The sequence below is a fragment of the Strix uralensis genome, chromosome Z, assembly GCF_047716275.1.
Source record: "Strix uralensis isolate ZFMK-TIS-50842 chromosome Z, bStrUra1, whole genome shotgun sequence".
NCBI classification, from domain to species: Eukaryota; Metazoa; Chordata; class Aves; order Strigiformes; family Strigidae; genus Strix; species Strix uralensis.
In genome coordinates, this window is record NC_134012.1 from 65,974,045 (window position 1) to 65,993,092 (window position 19,048).

At 42.2% G+C, this 19,048-nt stretch overlaps 1 protein-coding gene across 3 annotated transcripts; it reads left to right on the forward strand.

The window, feature by feature from the left end:
• Nucleotides 1-5,681: 5,681 nt before the first annotated feature.
• Nucleotides 5,682-18,442, forward strand: CHRNA6 (cholinergic receptor nicotinic alpha 6 subunit). 3 transcript variants are annotated; one of them, XM_074856442.1, is made up of 7 exons: nucleotides 5,682-5,938; nucleotides 10,665-10,804; nucleotides 12,604-12,648; nucleotides 13,721-13,830; nucleotides 13,963-14,950; nucleotides 17,712-17,765; nucleotides 17,938-18,442. In XM_074856442.1, the coding sequence occupies exons 1-7, from the start codon at nucleotides 5,860-5,862 to the stop codon at nucleotides 18,073-18,075; spliced, it is 1,554 nt and encodes a 517-aa protein (XP_074712543.1). In that variant the 5' UTR covers nucleotides 5,682-5,859; the 3' UTR covers nucleotides 18,076-18,442. The 3 variants fall into 3 exon arrangements, with proteins under 3 accessions (XP_074712543.1, XP_074712545.1, XP_074712546.1); XM_074856444.1 differs by having other exon boundaries at nucleotides 17,712-18,442; XM_074856445.1 differs by lacking the exons at nucleotides 5,682-5,938; nucleotides 10,665-10,804; nucleotides 12,604-12,648 and adding an exon at nucleotides 13,497-13,538.
• The last annotated feature ends 606 nt before the right edge of the window (nucleotides 18,443-19,048 follow it).

The window sequence follows — 19,048 nt, forward strand, 5'->3', positions numbered from 1 at the left end:
TCTAATATTCTTCTTTTCCTTCATCTCTTTTAGGCTAGGAAATTTCAGACCTTCAGTCTGGGACTCCTTACTGCATCATAACCCTATCACTCTTTTGCTCAATCTGACCCTGTACCTTTAAAGATGCCTACCCCTTCCAGTCATCATAATCATTGTTATTGTTTTTTCCCTAACAATACTACTACTATACCTATTATCCTCAATACAGGATGTTACAGAGGCTCCCAAATGAGCAACCAACCACCAAAAATAAAAAATTAATTATTAATACAGTTAACTAGCTCTCTGTAAATTACAGGTTCGAATGTCTGTGAGAGGAGGACAGAACAACTTTCTAGGGTTTAATGGCAACCCAAAACACATAACAAAGCCCCACTCCCTAGGGTTTAACGCAACCCAAAAGGCTTTATCACTCACCTGACAATGGAGGGCTCTCAACCTCAAGGACCTGCTCAGGGCAGCATCCCGACCCAAGGGGAGAGTGCTTGACCACAGCTGCTGCTCCAGGGGACAAGCTCAAAATGGCTCCCCCAGGGGACTCCATTTATACCCAGGCCGAATCTGACCTGTAGTCAATAGCAGCTCCCGTTGGCCAAAGGCCCCAATTACCACGAAGCCCTGAGAACAAAGGCAGCCAGGAGCTGCTGCACTTCAGCAGCCAAGAAGCTCTGCTTTCATTGGGAGGATGCACCTGCCACACAGGAAGAGGACATTAGGTGAGCCCTCTACACTTGCTGAATCCAACAGTCCATCTTTTCACATGTCATAGCATCCCTTTAAGTATTTCTATTTACACTTCTGCTTGATTTGGTTTTTCCCTACTTATCAGATGGTAAATTTCTTAGAAGTAAAATGTCAGTTATACTAGCATCCCTGGAGGCACTGCAGATGTCAATGTAGAATTAGATGACTTCCAAGAGATCCTACTCAAGCTTGGTCTTTATGTTATTTATGTTATCGTAACTATGTGCATAAACAAAGAGGTCTATCTCCTGCAGGTCTATCTCCATTGTATCCCTTTAGAGTTGCTTCAAAGTAGGTCTTGATTTTCATTCTGGGATTGAGGAGAAATGGCATCTATGGCAAAGAGGTCAAAAGAAGGTACAGAAACATCCAATCCACCCCTCTCTCCAATGTGAAAGTATGTTTGCACCAAAGAAAGGTATTTACATTAGTGAAGTGTGGAAACATGTATTTTACATGTTGAAAACATACTCCCAGGACTTGTTCCTTTAGTAAAAATGCTAGAAAAGCCAAACAGATAATTGGTTTGGGTTTTAGTTCCTTGAAACAGATCAGGTTTTATCAGCCTATGTAAGTCTCCATCAAGTTACAAGAAGAGTTAGTCCGAGCTAGAGGTCATTGAAGCTAAAAAAACTGATGCTATTTGACCCCATGTGTACAGTGGAAGTTGCTTTAAGGATGTTCCCATCGGTGATGCTTTAGCTTATAAAGGATGGCTCTTTGTGTACTCTGGGTACTGCAGCTGCTTGGCAGGCAGCATCATGGGAATAGGCATCCCCATTAATGTACTTGGCTACTCAGTGTGTAATGACTGCCAGACTTACCAGACTTTATACCTGGGGCAGCTGGGGGCGTCTGACAGAGGTCTTGTGGTTCAACCTCTTTAAAACAAAAGAAAAACGAGGAAGGGACTGTATCACAGAGGAAGCCACTGAACTGAAGAAATTCTATGCTCAATATGTGGAAATACCCTAATCAATGCAAGCTACAAGACCTCCTCCCACCCATCATTTAAAATCTGACTAACAAAAAAATGCTTTAATATAAATGATCCTGAAGCATGAGCGCATTACTGTGGACATTTGCACAAGCAGCCACTGAAGTTCCATACTCACTCATGCTTCATATCTCCTGCACACTAGAAGACACTGGTCAGTGCCTAATGGATCCAAGAGCAAACGCTGTTGGCACATGAGATCCCAGAGTAGGAGAGAGGCCAAAGCCCAGGGCTTACACATGAATGAGATTCAGGCTTTGCTGCAGGGAGTGCAGGAGGTGAATGAGCTGTGAGGTGAATGAGCTGTGTGAATGTACTGCTCAGGGTGTGAGACTTGACAAGCTGGACTCTACTAACACTTAAGCAAAGAGTAATGACCTGGAAGTGCTCCTGTGATAGTTGAATGTCTGCGATCATGGCAGTGAAAACTGGATTCCTAATATTCTTCTGATAAATGCTTTATTAGCCTGGTTTATCGTAGTGATGTCCAGGAGTCGAACAAAACAGGGGATCTCAACTGCACTCAGTGCTAACTCAGGTTAATGGAAACCTTTTTCCCTGATGAGACTGTAGTAGGCACTGACAAGGCAGGTACAGCACGTGGAAGGTCAGAGCAAACAGCGATATAGTGCTTTGTTCTTCAGTGCCCCAGGAAGAGCTGTGTTTCTCCACTTCCCTATGGCTCTCACTCCACAGAAGAATAAAAGAAGGAATGGAGAAGTGCTGCTGTTGGTATTGCTTCTATGCAGCTGTAGGAAATTAGACTGGGTCTCTAAAGAATTCAGGGTTTGGCAGGCCGGTGTTGCCAGTTGGATTTCCATGTCAAGCATTTATGGAGAATATATGTCAGATTTCACTCAGGTGGAAGTGCATGGTGCTGCATACGTATGCACATACGGGGGGGGCACAACATAACGTTGTCTGAGTTGTCTGATAGTGAGGATGTTTGTGCATGTCTCTGTGAACATGGGAGGTGCTGCTTTGGCACCTGTGGAAGCCAATAAATGTGCTTTGTGCTGTGCATTTCAGTGTTGGAACACTAAGCTATGGCAGGCAGAGCAGGCTTCAGAGGACAAAACAGTAATGAAGAGAGGGGCAGCACGGAGAGAGAGAGAGAGAGAAAGAGATCTCAGATATCAGGGTAAAGAAGAAAAGGAGGGAGGACTAGAAAGACAGAGGTTGTAGCAGCATAAAGGGAGGAAAGAGAATAACAAGTAACAGGAATAAAAATGAGTAAGAGAGGGGGAAAAAATTTATGACTCTTCTCTCCCTCCCCTGTCTTTCTCATCACCTCTTGATCCTCTGGTGCTTTGTCCACAAGAGGAGAAGAGGCAGGAAGATAAATAGATAGAGAAGAGAGGAGAAAAAAAATTAGAGGAGAGAAAAAAAGACAAAAGGAAACAGGTTTGGAGGGGAGCAGCAGGTTGGGAGTGGAAGGCTTTGTGGTAATTGAAGGTGTTTTCAACATGGGCAGATGTAAGGTGAAGGGGAGAGGAAGGAAAAGAAACTATGTGCAAGTGGGCAGGCAGGGGCTTGATCACTGAGAGATGACACAGGACATAGGACAGTGCCATTGTTGAAGGTTGAATTTTTAGAACAATGTAGCAATATTATGGTTAGGTCAAGAAATATGTTCTCTGTATATGTTAAAGCCAAAGGCATCCCTAATCAGAAGAACAAGTAGATAGCCACCTTTGAGCAAGGACATCCCAGAGCCATTAGACCTTGAAGAGAATACATTGCCAACTTGGCAAGCAAACTCAAGGTCCATATATACTTAGCTGAACTACGCTAGGGTCCTACCAGCAGGGCCTGTCATCTGCTCACTGAATGATTGGTATTGTCTCCTGACTCCACCTGCTTTCCCAGTCCCTTCATCCCCATAACAAAGCAGCTCTTTACTTCAAGTGTAACAGTAAGGATCACCTTGCCAGCTGGCCTGCCACTGCTCTCCATCTCTCCAGAGGGGAAACACACTCATTACCTTCACCTATGAAGACCTTTCAGTTAAACCCAGATATGTGTTTGAAGGTATGTTAACTTCTCACAGCCAACTCCTTGGCCTGTCAGTTTTTTGGAAGAACAAAAAGTTTGGAAATGTCAGAATGTTTTAATTTGGGCTCAGCTTGTGTTCGAATTGCATCTGACTATGTTACCATTTATCATCTTTCTACAAGCACTGGACTTTAACAGGAGTGCATATGCCATGATGACAGCCAGCCACAGGCATCCTGTGATGCTGCATGGGTGCGTGATTCTTTAGCCACAGTGCATAAATTCACAGAGGAAGTATGAGCTTCATTGGATAAGGTGAGGGAATTTCAAGGTTATGGACCTGGACTGTTAACATCATTCTAACAAACATTGCATTTGGGGAAAACCAGACAAAAAGCAAATTTTTTTTGTGCTTTTTACTTTTTTCCCTTGGAAAATGTTGGCAAAATGGAAATTTACAAGAAAAATCACTATGCTGAAAGCCACATTTTCATCTTAAAATCATTTGTAAGGAGAACTTATATCTGACTTCAGCTTGCAGGTGTCTCATAGCCATGCCTTGTGGTCTTCCATTATAACCATGTTAGTTTGCTACAGCTTTCGAGAGTGCAAGATGACTCCCAACCCTGCAAACACTTGTGGTTTGATTTTTTTGTTTTCTCATCTCTGCTGAAGGCTCTCTGACTCCAGTGACCTTCTTTTAGTAATCCTCCAAGACTGTCTTTTCACCCCTCAAAACTTGCCATGGGCAACTTTGTCCACTTCAGATATCTTCTCTATGCAGGCAACTCCTTCCTGAGTCTCTTTCTTCCAGACTTCTTCCCTTCTACCCATATTTTAACAACTTGTGTGGAAGATAAATTGCTTTCTTATCCCGAGCTGCAGTATTGCTTCCACGTTCTGCAGTATGAAGGGCATCCTTTTTCTGTTCATGGCTTTTCTCTTCTCTCCACATGTGCACAATGTAACTGCCTGGAAATCAGCAGCATTTCTGTTTTGATCAAATCATTCATCCAGTCACTCAGACTTGTTCATGCTGGATTGAGCACACATAAAAGAGATTTCCTGTCTGAGTTGCTTGTGGGAGGCTGGATGGCACCAAGTAACCTTTGGTGCCTTCCACCCCTCTGCAGTTAAACAGGGCCCTCAGTTTCTCAAACCCTTTGCCTACAGATTCTTTTCAGGCATTCCTGTTGCAAGGACATTGCATACTGAAAACTTGAGGGGTGAACCTGCATTAATCTGTACAGGATCATGATCTCCGTTTTTTTAATTTCTGTGATTAAGAATAACACTCTGAATGAGTGAACGTGGCCTGTTAGGTACTTCTGTAACGGTGCCTGGTGTTTCTCCTTTGTTCTACTCCTCCCATTCCACACTAGCAGGATGCTGGCACAGGAGTCACTGCACACAAAAAAAAATGAGAGAAGAATTGGTATTGTGAGGTGATTTGTCTGCAGGAAAGCACTTACCATGCTTACTTGTTCCTGTTAGACAGCAGTAATAAATCTACTTTCCTTAGATTTATTCACTCAGAATACTGACAAGAATACTATCACGATGCTGTGCTTATTTCAAAGTTCAGGTGGTTTCTGGTAGAGGTGTTAAAACCATATAGCATCCATTTCTCCTGCTGCAAAATTAGTCCTCAGCCAATAAACTGAAGTTGTTTCCTTTCTGCATATTCTGCCGGACTCACTCAGGGGAGCACCAGGCAACAGCTAAAGCAGCTGCTTTTGGATGTGTTCCTTAACCAGTGGGTGGAGGACTGACTGAGTTCCTCCCCCCAAGCTCCCAATGGCTGCCCAGTGTCTTGCCTTCCCTCTCTCTCCTGCACTCTTAAACATTCCCCTAGAGGCAGCGGTGCATGTGACTGTAAATGTAAAGAGTCACCTGATAAAACGCTGGCCGACTCTCTGCACAGCATAAACTCGGCTCACCTGGTGATCGTGAAGCAACTCTGCAAGCGTTTGCTCAGCTCAGCAGACTGCAGAGTTTGCCACAGATGCAAAACTGAAATCCATCTTTGTGCCACCTACTTACTGTCCAGGGGGGTTGTATGTATTTTTGCCTTATGTTTCTTTCCCCAAACCTCAAAAGGAAGCTCTATTCTGCTGCTAGCAATGCATCCTGAGAGGTGGCTATGTTGGTGTTACCCTGCTTTCTGTGTGTGGGCATTCGTGTTCACATCCTTGATTAAAGGTAGGCTGTCTTTGATACTAGTCTGTAAAATATTTTCTGGTCACTGTCTCTGCTTCTCTTTTCCTGGAATGAATTCAATGTAAAGCATCTACCAGCTATTTCTAACCAGAAATCTAATGTTTCAACAGTATTTTAAGAGAGCTAAAGCAATACTAGTTTTCATACATAAAACCTTTTGTTTTGGTTTGATAACTGAGGAACTGTGTCTAGCAAAGAATGAAAATTAAATAGGAGCTCTAGTAATTTAATTTGGTGCTTGAATTTTGCAATTGTTTAAATAATGCAGACTAAAGATGTGCATGTTCAATACACTTCAAAAGTGAGAACTTGCTGTATTTTTGTTCACTGTTGTTTGTGATCTATGCTTAATTTGTTGGTGTAATTTCCATTCACCTCTCACTGAGGTTCAGCAGGATTTTTGCTTTTAAGACACTACATCTTTTTTGAAAGTCTCACTTCTGCTGATGACCAAGACATGTGTGAAGTACAGTGCTTGTGTTAGCAAGCCATAAAGCATTGTCTTAAAGCAGCACCAATAGGATGAGAATCTGTAACTGATTTATAAAGATGAAAGGCCTAAATACTTGTCTGTTTCTGTTACTTTATTTTAAACTGTGTGTCTGTTAATAAGCCAGTAAGAAATTTTCAAATAAAACATGATTTTAGACTCACCGGCTTTATTCATAAGACTTTGGTAAGACATTCATGTTCCCACAGTAGGGTACTTCTGAAAGTCACAGTGTGATGGATGATGATGATGAGATCCGAAAAGGAAATTGCAGTTTCCTTTTTGAATGGCACAATACATGATATACAAACATCCAGACTTTACAGACATTCATATGTCTGCTCTCATGATGCTAAAAGGATGAAACGAAACATGTAGTCATGGAAGTTTTAGTAGAATTTTCTTTCATACATGTAAGTCACTGGTAACCAACATTTTAGCATTTAATTGTGATAGTCCCCTGAATCTGAGTATGCTTTGTATCACCTTAGAGGCAGAAAGGTAATATTTTTAAAAAACAGGGTAAGGATGGCCTAAGCATGAAAACAGTGTAGTATGCTGAGACTAAACATCTTCTTGTAAGACAGCTGTGCCACCAAAGGAAATGTAAATTGCAAATTTATGTCTTATGCTGTGCCAGAGACCACGCTGCCTGACACAAACCTGTTCTGTGTTTAATAATTGCAGTCGTAAAGGCTTATCATGATTGCTTTCCTGACATGTCCTAGTGCAGGCTGGGACTAACACAAAAATTTATGACCATGTATCTGAAAAACTAATTTTTCCTTAGTTGTATCAGTAGTATTTGGCATCATCATATAGCTTTGGTAACACGGCTGTGCTCAATATGAGGAGCAAGTTCTAAATCTTTGCCTTATAAAGTATTTTGAATTTAAGTGCTGAATTACAGTAGTGCATTGAAATAACAAAGTTATTCAAGAAAAATATTATTCTGAGCTGGTGTCGCCACAGTCCACATGATTTAATCATTCCATTTGAAATCAAAGTCTGTAGCCTTTAGCACTGTGGAAATAACTATTTCAGGTTTGGGCTATTATGTAACAGATTAAGAGCATTCTTCTTGTCTGCAGTGAGACAGCTCAGTGCCTGTCATAGACCTTATTCTCACTAAGCTATCCAGTCTGGGGTTTATATCAATGATCTACTGTTCCCAAAGAAGTGCTCTGTATTACAAAGATGCATGCTATTCTACAAGAAATTCTAATATTTCAACTTTTTTTTCTCATTGAACTTGATAAATGAACTCCCTTCAGAGCACAATTGTGTTATCTAAAGACCTGGAATAACAAACATGAGGATAAAATGTAGTCATAGTTTTTAAGACTAGGAGGTATCATAATCACCTAGAGTTCTTGACATGAGGAGGTCTAAAGCCCAGCTAGAAATTAATGTGGCTTCAGCAATCAAGGACAACAAGAAATGTTTCTATGTCAACAGCAAAAGAAAGACCAGGGAAAGCCTCCATCCCCTGCTAGACACAGGAGGAAAGATGGTAACAAGTGATGAGGAAAAGGCTGAGGTGCTTAATGCTTTCTTTGCCTCAGTCTTTAATAACAAGACTAGTTGTACTGAGGGAATCCAGCCTCCTCAGCCAGAAGACAGAGACTGGGAGAATGACCCCCCCACAATCCAGGAGGAGATAGTCAGTGACCTACTGCATCACATAGACACAAGTCTATGGGACCTGATGGGATACACCCGAGGGTGCTGAAGGAGCTGGCTGGGGTGCTCGCTGAGCTGCTTTCCATCATTTACCAGCAGTCCTGGCTGACTGGGGAGGTCCCGAAAGATTGGAAATTGGCCAGTGTGACGCCCACATATAAGAAGGGTCGGAAGGATGATCCGGGAAATTACAGGCCTGTCAGCTTGACTTTGGTGCCCGGGAAGCTGATGGAGCAGCTCATCCTGAGTACCATCACACAACACATGTGGGACAACCAGATGATCAGGCCCAGTCAGCATGGGTTTATGAAAGGCAGGTCCTGCTTGACAAACCTGATCTCCTTCTACGACAGGGCGACCTGCTTATTGGAAGAGGGAAAGGCTGTGGACATTGTCTACCTTGACTTCAGTAAGGCCTTTGACACCATTTCCCACAGCATTCTCCTGGTGAAACTGGCTGCTCATGGCTTGGATGGGCACACACTTTGCTGAGTAAAAAACTGGCTGGGTGGCCAGGCCCAAAGAGTTGTGGTGAACGGAGTTAAGTCTGGTTGGTGACTGGTCACGAGTGGTGTCCCCCAGGGCTCGGTTTTGGGGCCACTCCTGTTTAACATCTTTAGTGATGATCTGGGCCGAGGGGATCGAGTGCACCCTCAGTAAGTTTGCAGATGACACCAAGTTGGGTGGGAGTGTTGATCGGCTCGAGGGTAGGGAGGCTCTGCAGAGAGACCTGGACAGGCTGGAGCGATGGTCTCAGGCCAACTGTAGGAGTTTCAATAAGGCCAAATGCCAGGTGCTGCACTTCAGCCACAACAACCCCCAGCAGCGCTACAGGCTTGGGGAGGAGTGGCTGGAGAGCTGCCAGTCAGAGAGGGACCTGGGGGTGTTGATTGACAGCCGGCTGAACATGAGCCAGCAATGTGCCCAGGTGGCCAAGAAGGCCAATGGTATCCTGGCTTGTATCAGAAATAGCGTGGCCAGCAGGGACAGGGAAGTGATCTTACCCCTGTACTCGGCACTGGTGAGGCCGCACCTCGATGACTGTGTTCAGTTTTGAGCCCCTCGCTAAAAAAAGGACATTGAATTACTTGAGCATGTCCAAAGACAGGCAACAAAGCTGTTGAAGGGTCTGGAAGACAGGTCTTATGAGGAGCAGCTGAGGGAACTGGGGTTGTTTAGTCTGGAGAAGAGGAGGCTGAGGGGAGACCTCATTGCCCTCTACAACTACCTGACAGGAGGTTGCACAGAGCTGGGGATGAGTCTCTTTAACCAAGTAATAAGCTATAGGACAAGAGGGAATGGCCTCAAATTGCACCAGGGAAGGTTTAGACTAGATATTAGGAAGCATTTCTTTACAGAACGGGTTGTTAGGCATCGGAATGGGCTGCCCAGGGCAGTGGTGGAGTCCTCATCCCTGGAGGTGTTTAAAACTCGGGTTGACATAGCGCTTAGGGATATGGTGTAGTTGGGAACTGTCAATGTTAGGTTAATGGTTGGACTAGGTGATCTTCAAGGTCTTTTCCAACCTAGATGATTCTATGATTCTGTGATTCTGTGACATAGATTTTGATCCCGTGCAGCCTCAAGCTTTTAATTTCTGAGTAAGTACCTATACTTTTCGTAAACTCTCAGTTTTACCATAAAAATCCCGAGGATGAAATCAACCATATTTCTTTTTCTGCTTCACACCATCTTATTCTACTTCAGTCTAATCTCAGTGATGTAATAAAAACTCAATAACCAGAGTTATTAAGCAGGTATTCCTTTATTACGGCGCCAGGTGTGTGTAGGATCTGTCCTCCTAATGCGCGCGCGCGCGCACACACACACACACACACACACACGAGTTAAAAAGCCCTCAGACTATATAGATATTATACACACATGTGCATGAGTTTTCTGAGAAAAGGCTGGAGTATTCAAATGGTTTCCTAGAAATCGTTTACATAGTTCCCCCCCCAACCGTTCATGCTCTGTAAAATGTGGTGGTGGTCCTTGGGTGTTCTCTGGTGGTCATTTGATGAAGGCTCGAAGTCTTCCTCGCTGGTAAACTTCTGACCTCTTGCTAGTTTCTGCTGAGCTGTGTGCTTCGGGTGGTCAGAACCAGTCTCTGTATAATCCCATTGTCTTCTAGGCAGGCTTATCTTAGAGGACCTGCAGTTTTTATCAGATCTCTACAGCTAGATGGGCAAAAGGCTCAGAGTCTTAAAGGTACAGATTAGTTATTAACTTTTTCCCCTCATCATCAGGGTGGGCCAAATGGAGGCCCATAAGCTGGATCCAGCTTAGGAGACATTTCCATTCAGGCTATTACCGTACACCTTGAGGAGACAGGGAGCAGTGGGCAACATCCTGGAGGAGAAGACTTTCAACTGACAGCATACTGGCAGCCCTCTCCTTTCTGTGCTCCTGTGTCTTGATACATGGTGACAAGCACGGGATCCAGAAATACAGCATGAACTAGTATGTTGTCCATCACCTTCTTTTCCTCTTCCTTACCTCTGATGTAGCTGTTCTTTATCTTTACCAACACAGATACCACAGCCTGTGAATCAGAGGAACGATTATTTCACAGGCTCTTCTCCCAGTACAACCAGTTCATCAGGCCAGTGGAAAATGTGTCTGATCCTGTCACAGTGTATTTTGAAGTGGCCATTACCCAGCTTACTAATGTGGTAAGACTCATTACAGAATACTGCTGAGGTTTGGGGATGGTTGCAAACACACACAAATTGCTAAAGAAGCAGACATGATTGTCATGGTTGCACCTACAGCTCTCATAGCTGATGTTGTCATGTGTGCATATGTGTGCATGCTGAAACCTTTGCTGTTCTTCCTGTCGGCCAAGTCACTCCAGTTGCTCGAATGCGCTGTTCAAACTACATGGATTCATTTGCTTACTCTGTACTCTGGCACCCAGAGCAGCAGTACCAAATGTTCAAGCCCACTCTCCACAGGGCTAGCCCACTCCAGAGACACCTGGTTGTGTCTACGTTGTGTAACATGGAGCCTAGTTCTCCTGTGGGGCTAGTGTCATTTCCCAGTGGTTCTGAGAGATAAAAATCTTCTTTTTTTGCATGCTTTTTCAGTCTGTTTCAGAATAACATAAGAGATGTGAAACTTGCAGGGTGGTGTTTTAAAGCATGGAGCTGGGGATGAATGTTGTGTGTTCTGGGGCATACCGTATATAAGGGTGAGTGTGTCTGAGGTGGCAGACCTGCTGGGCAGGGCAGAGGGACTGTAGAAGAAGCAAAACATGATCTTAACCCTTTGCTGAGGTCTGCTCTGTGAAACATTATCCACAGAACAGAGACTGAGTTTTGGTTCTGAGGTACCTAGTTGAGTCCATAATGAAGTGACAAGCAAACAGTGAGGAGGAACATTCAACAACAGCTGGGGAGCTAAATTATCTGAGATTATAAATGAAGGCATTGTAAGTCCTCATGGTGATGGCATTGTCACTTTTGGGAGTTCCTTTGTCAAATTATTTGTTTCTATGTTACAGATAGCTTGACAGGTTTCAGCAGTTCTGACTCACATTGCAGTCCCTGATTCCCAGTACTGTCTTTGGAGAAAAAAAGGAACATCATAAGTAACTCAGTTGAATTTTCTCAAGAAAAGTAATTATTTTTACAAGAACTTAGATAGTTTAACCCATAGACAGGAACCCTACAGGCCTTTCAAAATGATCTTTGTGTTTAATCTTCAGTATGCAATGTTGAAAATTCATGTACAACATTTTTTACCTTTGGTTTGTAAATATCACATTTTTTTTTTGAGTCCACATTCTTAAAAACTAAGAACTACCCAAAGTAATATTCCTGCAGATATTTTCATTGTGAATGTCAACCTGCATTCGTAAATATATGTAATATGAATCCTTCTGAATACTTTTAGACCAAAAGCTCATTAGAACAGGATCCAATTTTTTTTTCTGATGTCTCTTGCAGCCCCTTCCTGACTCATTGCTGATTGGCAATAGCAATAATTAACTGTAAAAGGAAGGTCTCAGTACAACAGCAACTTAATTTGCATAGAAATGCAAGAACACTGTGGTACAGATGCCATTTTCCTTGAATCTTGACCAGTACTGTACTGTGTAAACAGAGGTTTTAAACACTGAATCCAACAAAGCACATAGCCACCAGCAGAACCTTATTCCTCTGGTACTGGTCAGAGCAATTCTAAGTTTTGTGTTCTGCAGGTACTCAGGCCCATGGCAAAACAGTGCAGTTCTTTGTATGTCTGATATTTGTGGGGGATAATTTTTCAGTAGATCTTTAAAATTTTTTCAACAGACTTGCACATGATTGTGCACAATATGTTAAGTCCCCTGAAAACAGCCAGAAAAAATTCTGATATCTGTTAATGTGGAATTCTAGTTTCCATTTCTATCAGAATAAGTTTGTGGCCATTTCAGGATACTGTAACTGATTTATGGAGTGAAGATGTGCATGCCTGTTTTTCTTTCTAGGATGAAGTCAATCAGATTATGGAAACAAATTTGTGGCTAAGACATGTAAGTGACTACATTGCATTTCTCATGCATTTTGCATTGATATGATGAAATGTGTGTTACCTTGTAAGCTACATCTATAGAATAAGTGCTTGGTTTGCAACAAGGATTTTGAAGGTATGAATAAGGAGAAGCTCCATTAACCAAAGCCACATTTGGAAAGGTAATTTCTTTATTCTTATTTCCAAGAAGTTAATCTCCCATCTTTCCTGTGTGGTATATTCTCCTCCAACTTCATGATCATTGGTTTATCTGGTAAATGTAGCTGGATGTACCCATTAAAGAGTGATTAAATATGCAGCTCTGCTCTGCTCTGCTAGGTCATCTCCATAATGAAGATTCCAACCAAAACATTTATTAGCAAAAGGAACATGCCTCAGTTTTTCCTGATGATTTTAGCATTTGTGCATAGACAAAGATCCTTAAAGGACCTAAACTGCTGAGAAAAACAAGCCAACTTCCACCAAAACCAGCTTCAGGCACTGAGTGTGGTCCACACAAAGCTTTCTGTGAAATATACCATACTTATGATCAGGATCTTCAGGGCAGGCTCTCAGAGCATGGAGCATGGCCCCATGATAGGGCACTAGACAGCAGTGCAAGAGCTGTCTGACCCTAACTTGGTAATTCGCTACCCCTGTGGAACCAATAATGTCCCCTGGCAGCAACTGCCTGTTAGTGTACCTCCTTTCTCGTTAGGATGCTGGTCGCCTTTGATGCCGGCCTCCTTTAACCTACAGTGTGCACTCTCATGACAGCAACAGCAAGGCCTGTATTTCCTCTCTGCAAGGGTCGGTACTGATGTAGCAAGACAGAGGAGAGATCTCAGCATGTCAGCAATGGATAACAATTGTCATCCCATCCCCTCACAGAGGAGAGAGTAGCAGATCAATGTGAGCAGAATTCATATATGTCCAGTGTTTCTCCAGGTCATGGCCTTGTTGTCTTTTGGACCGTTGTCCCCTTCTACACATGCTGCACTTTCAGTCTTTGTCATAGCCTGTCATTTTACAGAAATACCTGAGAAGCAGATATTTGCTGATAATACAAAAATATTTGTCCGTTCTTCTTTCAGATTTGGAATGACTACAAATTGCAATGGGATCCCAGAGAATACGATGGCATTGAATTTGTTCGGGTACCGGCAGATAAAATTTGGAAACCAGATATTGTCTTGTATAATAAGTATGATGAACACTTTTCTATTTTACCCTTTCTCTCAAAAGTATCCTCTTGCAGTGTCCATGAAAGATGTTTTAATTTAAATAATTTAATTTAAATTTAATTTTATTTTCTTTGCCTCATTTGTCTTTCTAGTGCTGTGGGAGATTTTCAAGTGGAAGGCAAGACCAAAGCCCTGCTTCGCTATGATGGAATGGTCACCTGGACCCCACCAGCTATTTTTAAAAGCTCCTGTCCTATGGATATTACCTTCTTCCCATTTGATCATCAGAACTGCTCACTGAAATTTGGCTCATGGACCTATGACAAAGCCAAAATTGATCTTCTGATCATTGGATCCAAAGTAGATATGAGTGACTTTTGGGAAAATAGTGAATGGGAAATAGTTGATGCCTCTGGCTACAAACATGACATCAAATATAACTGCTGTGAAGAGATCTACACAGACATAACATATTCCTTTTATATTCGAAGGTTGCCAATGTTTTACACCATAAATCTGATCATTCCCTGTCTCTTCATCTCATTCCTGACTGTGTTAGTTTTTTACCTGCCATCTGACTGTGGTGAGAAAGTGACTCTTTGCATCTCTGTGCTCCTTTCTTTGACTGTATTTTTACTCGTTATCACAGAAACAATCCCATCCACCTCTTTAGTAATTCCCCTTGTAGGTGAATATTTACTCTTTACTATGATATTTGTGACTCTGTCAATTGTCATCACGGTGTTTGTTCTGAATATACATTACAGAACTCCAACCACACACACAATGCCTAAATGGGTAAAAACTGTCTTTCTTAGCCTGCTCCCCAAAGTGCTGTTGATGCAGAGGCCAGTAGAACAGCAGACAAAAAACATCTCCAGAAAAAACAAGAAAGGACCAGCCAATATGTCAGGCAAGTCAAAGCACAGCAAACACAAAGATACCAAATTACACAGGGAGCAGCGATGCAGTCACTGTGATATGGCATCTGAACTCAATACCACCAAAAGAAGACATCTGAGCTGTCAGTCACTGAAATGGATGGCAGAGCCCATGGAGTACTCCCAAGAAGTGAATGATGTTATTAGCAGTGTTCAGTTCATCGCAGAGAATATGAGGTCTCAAAATGAAACCAAAGAGGTAAGGGAAACAACCACCCAGCTGGGCATGGGGCCACACTTCCAGCATAATCTAGGAGGGCAGCCCAGAGGAACTGGAGTTGTTGGGTTTAGAGAAGAAAATTTGAGAGCTGTGAATGGATCAAAATTTCCTACAGAAAGGGAGAAAATAAATCATTCATTGGGGATGGAACAAGAAAAGCAATCTGATCTGTTCTTCCCCTATCCCCAGTGGATAATTTAAGCAGCAGGACAGTTTTAGACTAGACATGAGGCTCACCCTTCAAAGAAAAAGAAGAGAAGCATCAGTCTGTTAGAGCTATGAGGTGTGAACTTTGATCAGCAATGGTTCAGGCAGAGTTGATCCTGCCATAGGCCAAGGGATAGACTAGACAGGACCTTTCAAGGTGTCTTCCAACCTTCTTCAGATCCTCAGAAGCAACCCTCTCCCACTGCTCACCAACTGCTTAGCCCTGGTAAGCAGTAATATCTTAATACTAAGTGTGTTGTTTGTCAAGCAGGGTTCTTTTCTGTGTTAGTAATGGAACAAGCAAATTTGGGAACAGCTCTTTAAGAAACAGGGCTTGTCTAGCAGTGCAGTAGTTAATCTGGAGAACTATCTTCAGCCAGTGATAAATCTGGTAAAGATACTCCTTTCAGAATACTTTTGTCTCTACTTTGTTTTAGTCTGGTGTGTTCTGGTTTTTTTACAGTGATTTGACTAATTGTGGCTTCAGCAATACATTGTTTTCAGCCATGACAAACATACATTGAAATAAAAGTTGAGTTTTGGGGGAAGACAACTGAATAAAAAGAGACAACAGATGAATAAAGACAGACTAAAAAAAAAAGAGAGAGGGGTTTAAAAATGAGACTTGGCATTTGAACTAATGGATTTGCTTGTGTGAGGTTATAAATCTTTCATCCTAGCTGGGATTACTGTCATTGAAAATGATGCATGTTGGAATTTAGAGAATAATGGGGCCGTGTCCTCAGGTGTAAACACAAGCAACAAAAAGCAGCTCCAAGAAAGATTATCTGACATCTCCCCACACCCAGGCCTCCCAAGGAATAGGAATTCTCTGACACTTTGTTTTAAAAAAGTATTTAAAACCTAATGAAACATTTGTCTTTGATCTGTCATGAAGTGTTTTCTTTTGGTTTTGAAGTTTTTTAGATGCTCTATGATGGTAAAATCCATTTCAAAGTTAAATACTGCTGTATTTGTATTGAAAAACACAAATACTTTGTGAGGGAAATGTTGAGAGGTATTCTTTCTGTCAGAATATTTTGTTGAAATCAGCACAAATTCATTCAACTTCTGTGCAACCCCAAAATTACTTTTTTTCCCTTTTTTATGTCCTGCAGAAGTTTCATCTGAAAACAAAGTCCATAACTTTCTAAGTAAAGGGCTACAGTTAAGGCCTGGTGACTGAATTTGTAGGATAAGTGGGTAATATGTGCCAGCCCAAAGGAAAAGACAGGAATCTGTCAGCACAGAGGAGGATGGGGACTTGCTTAGTACCTATGCCCTTAATGTTTTATGTGACTCCAACATTTTAGCCCTGCTCTCACTGCCAGACCAGCTGCATGAAACTTATCCATGTACCATATTCAGCTAGCATAGTCAGCTGATTTCTCCAATGCACTCCAAAAAATAAGAGGCTTTACTTGAAGCAGTCCAAATAACATTCTGCCTTGATTATACAGCTCATGATAAGTCTTCCATTGCCAGTTCTGCTGATTTGCATTTTGCAAATCTCTCCTGCCACGTGAAATTGCATTCTTAGTCTGGTGTGTGCATCAGCAGCTCTGTATCTTACCTTTCAAAAGATACTAGGGATGGGAAGCAGGAATTTTCATTTGAGAAAAAATCCTCCCTTTGGAAAAAAAGGGTTGTTCTCAGGCAAACACTAAGGAAATGGTTCTGCAGGCTGCTTCTGCTTCAGCCAGACATGCAAAGCCATATGGGTGATATCATGTACTAGTCCTGTATAAATAAAAGGCTTTAAAAACTGTGGCAACATTTCCAGCAGCTGGAGTTCTTGCTGCATTTTCTTTCACAAGAAGTACAACAGCAGCCTTTTGGAGAAAAGCATAAAGAAATTGGGAAAGCAAGTGGAACATCCCTCAGCAGAGAGCTTTTAAGCAGTCACTGGTTTATATGAGTGAATGTTCTTCTGATGCAGCGTATGTAGGAACAGTATGAAGGACAGCAACTTCATCGAATGTGGTTCTAAGGCATATGTCTCAGACACACAAAATCCGCTCTGGCCTGCTTAGCACATGACACTGTGGTTTGTTCAGTCAGGGCCCTGTGTCCAGCTGTCCAGTTTGCTGAAATCAGCAGGACTTGATTGGAGTGATAGTGTGGCAAATCAGGCCAGGATAGCAAACTGTCTCTTGTGTGGGCTGTCAAGATAAATCCTTTGACAGGGTCTAGTGATGTGCAGCTGTGGTGGTTCTGCCTGATGTTAAACCACCCCACTCTGCACCCACCACATGATCAAGTCCTATTTGTTAATGTCAGTGTCACAGCCATAGCTTGCCAACAGACTAGAATATTTAGAAAAATTCAGCAGACTAGGAATGTTCTCAGACGATTAGAAATTCAGCCCCCTGCTAAAGACACTTGAAAACTGCAGCAACTATAAGCATGACAAGCAATGTTCTTGAGTGCATGTATGTTCTTCCTCACGTTAAAAAGCACAAGCATAATGTCTACTCATAATTGCATGTTACATTACATGTAGTTTATCCTTTTCATTTTTTTTCTCTTGCAGGTGGAAGATGATTGGAAATATGTAGCTATGGTGATTGACAGAGTATTTCTCTGGGTATTTATAATCCTTTGTGCGTTTGGGACTGCAGGGCTCTTTATCCAGCCGCTAATAGCAGATACATAACTTGATCCACTGCTTTTTATTCACTTTTGCTCTTGTTTCATTTTTGAACTGTCCCCTGTATTTCTCTTCTATTACATAACCCCTCTGCTCATCATCTCCTCAGCACCCAGCCACAGAGGAAAGGAGAAAGAAAGAGAAGGGTCCTCTGGGAAAGCAAACAACCCGAAACAGAATGAGAAAAGGACCGAAAATGGGAGATGAGCATGTGGTCTTTCTATGGTGGAACGCCTGGGATTTTTAGAGTGCCTACCTGTCTTTCCCTCAGTGAATCAGCAGTAACAATCACACTGAAGATCACAGGAGCAGATTGAAGTTATTGAGCTTTTCCCTTGATTTCAGTACAGGGGGCTATTAGGGACAGTTCAGGCACTTCTGAGTGCATTGCACAAAGAAGACTCTACCTCGCTTCATTTTTCTCTCCTGATCATAATTCTTCTTCATCTTTGAGTTAATTTACACTTCCTCTCTATTTCTCGCCTTGTACAACAGCTAGTCTTTGATATGGCACTTAGATGAGGTACCAGAGTCCTACTGACTGTACCAATACTCCTTATTGTGTTTTTGTGTCAGGGCAGCCAATAATCAAAATAAAAGTACAATCAAACCAATCTCTTGACCCTGTAACATTTTCAATACAATCTAAAATAAGGGGTCCCTGTCTTCTGCAATACAGGTACACAAATGAGGGTCTCAGATTAGCAAAGCACATTGTTCACATTTATGTTTGAAGTCAGAGAGGTCTTAAATACTTAATCATAGTTGAAGACAAACCAACTTAGTATTTTGCACTGCATGTATCCTTGCTGACATCATTTGAAGCATCCTAGAGTCACCAAAGAGGAATAACCTAGATGCACTATGGAAAACCAGAGAAGACCTGAACTGTCTGTGGTTACCATGTAAGGCACCCACATTTGAAATCTACATGCTTCTAAGACCTTTAAAAACTAGTTCGTTTGCCACTTAACTTTGCATGTGACCAGCGTTCCCTCTACTTCCTAATACTGAATACTAAGACCTTGGTGAACTCCAGTAGGATTTCCAAGACGTGTTTATCTCATCAGGTTAACAGTGGTCTCAGCCCACAGATTCTGCTCTGAAACCTCATGCTTGCTCAGGCTCAGACATAAGCCCAAGAGGGAAGAGTTTGTCCTTGAGTAGCTACTCATCACAGACAGAATTGGGTTGACAGCATTGGATTGATCTGAGTTCTC

Coding starts and splice junctions, on each gene's coding strand:
- CHRNA6 (XM_074856442.1), top strand. CDS start 5,860: ATGCATCCTGAGAGGTGGCTATGTTGGTGTTACCCTGCTTTCTGTGTG. Junction 10,805..12,603: donor TTACCCAGCTTACTAATGTG/GTAAGACTCATT, acceptor TTTTCTTTCTAG/GATGAAGTCAATCAGATTAT. Junction 12,649..13,720: donor CAAATTTGTGGCTAAGACAT/GTAAGTGACTAC, acceptor TTCTTCTTTCAG/ATTTGGAATGACTACAAATT.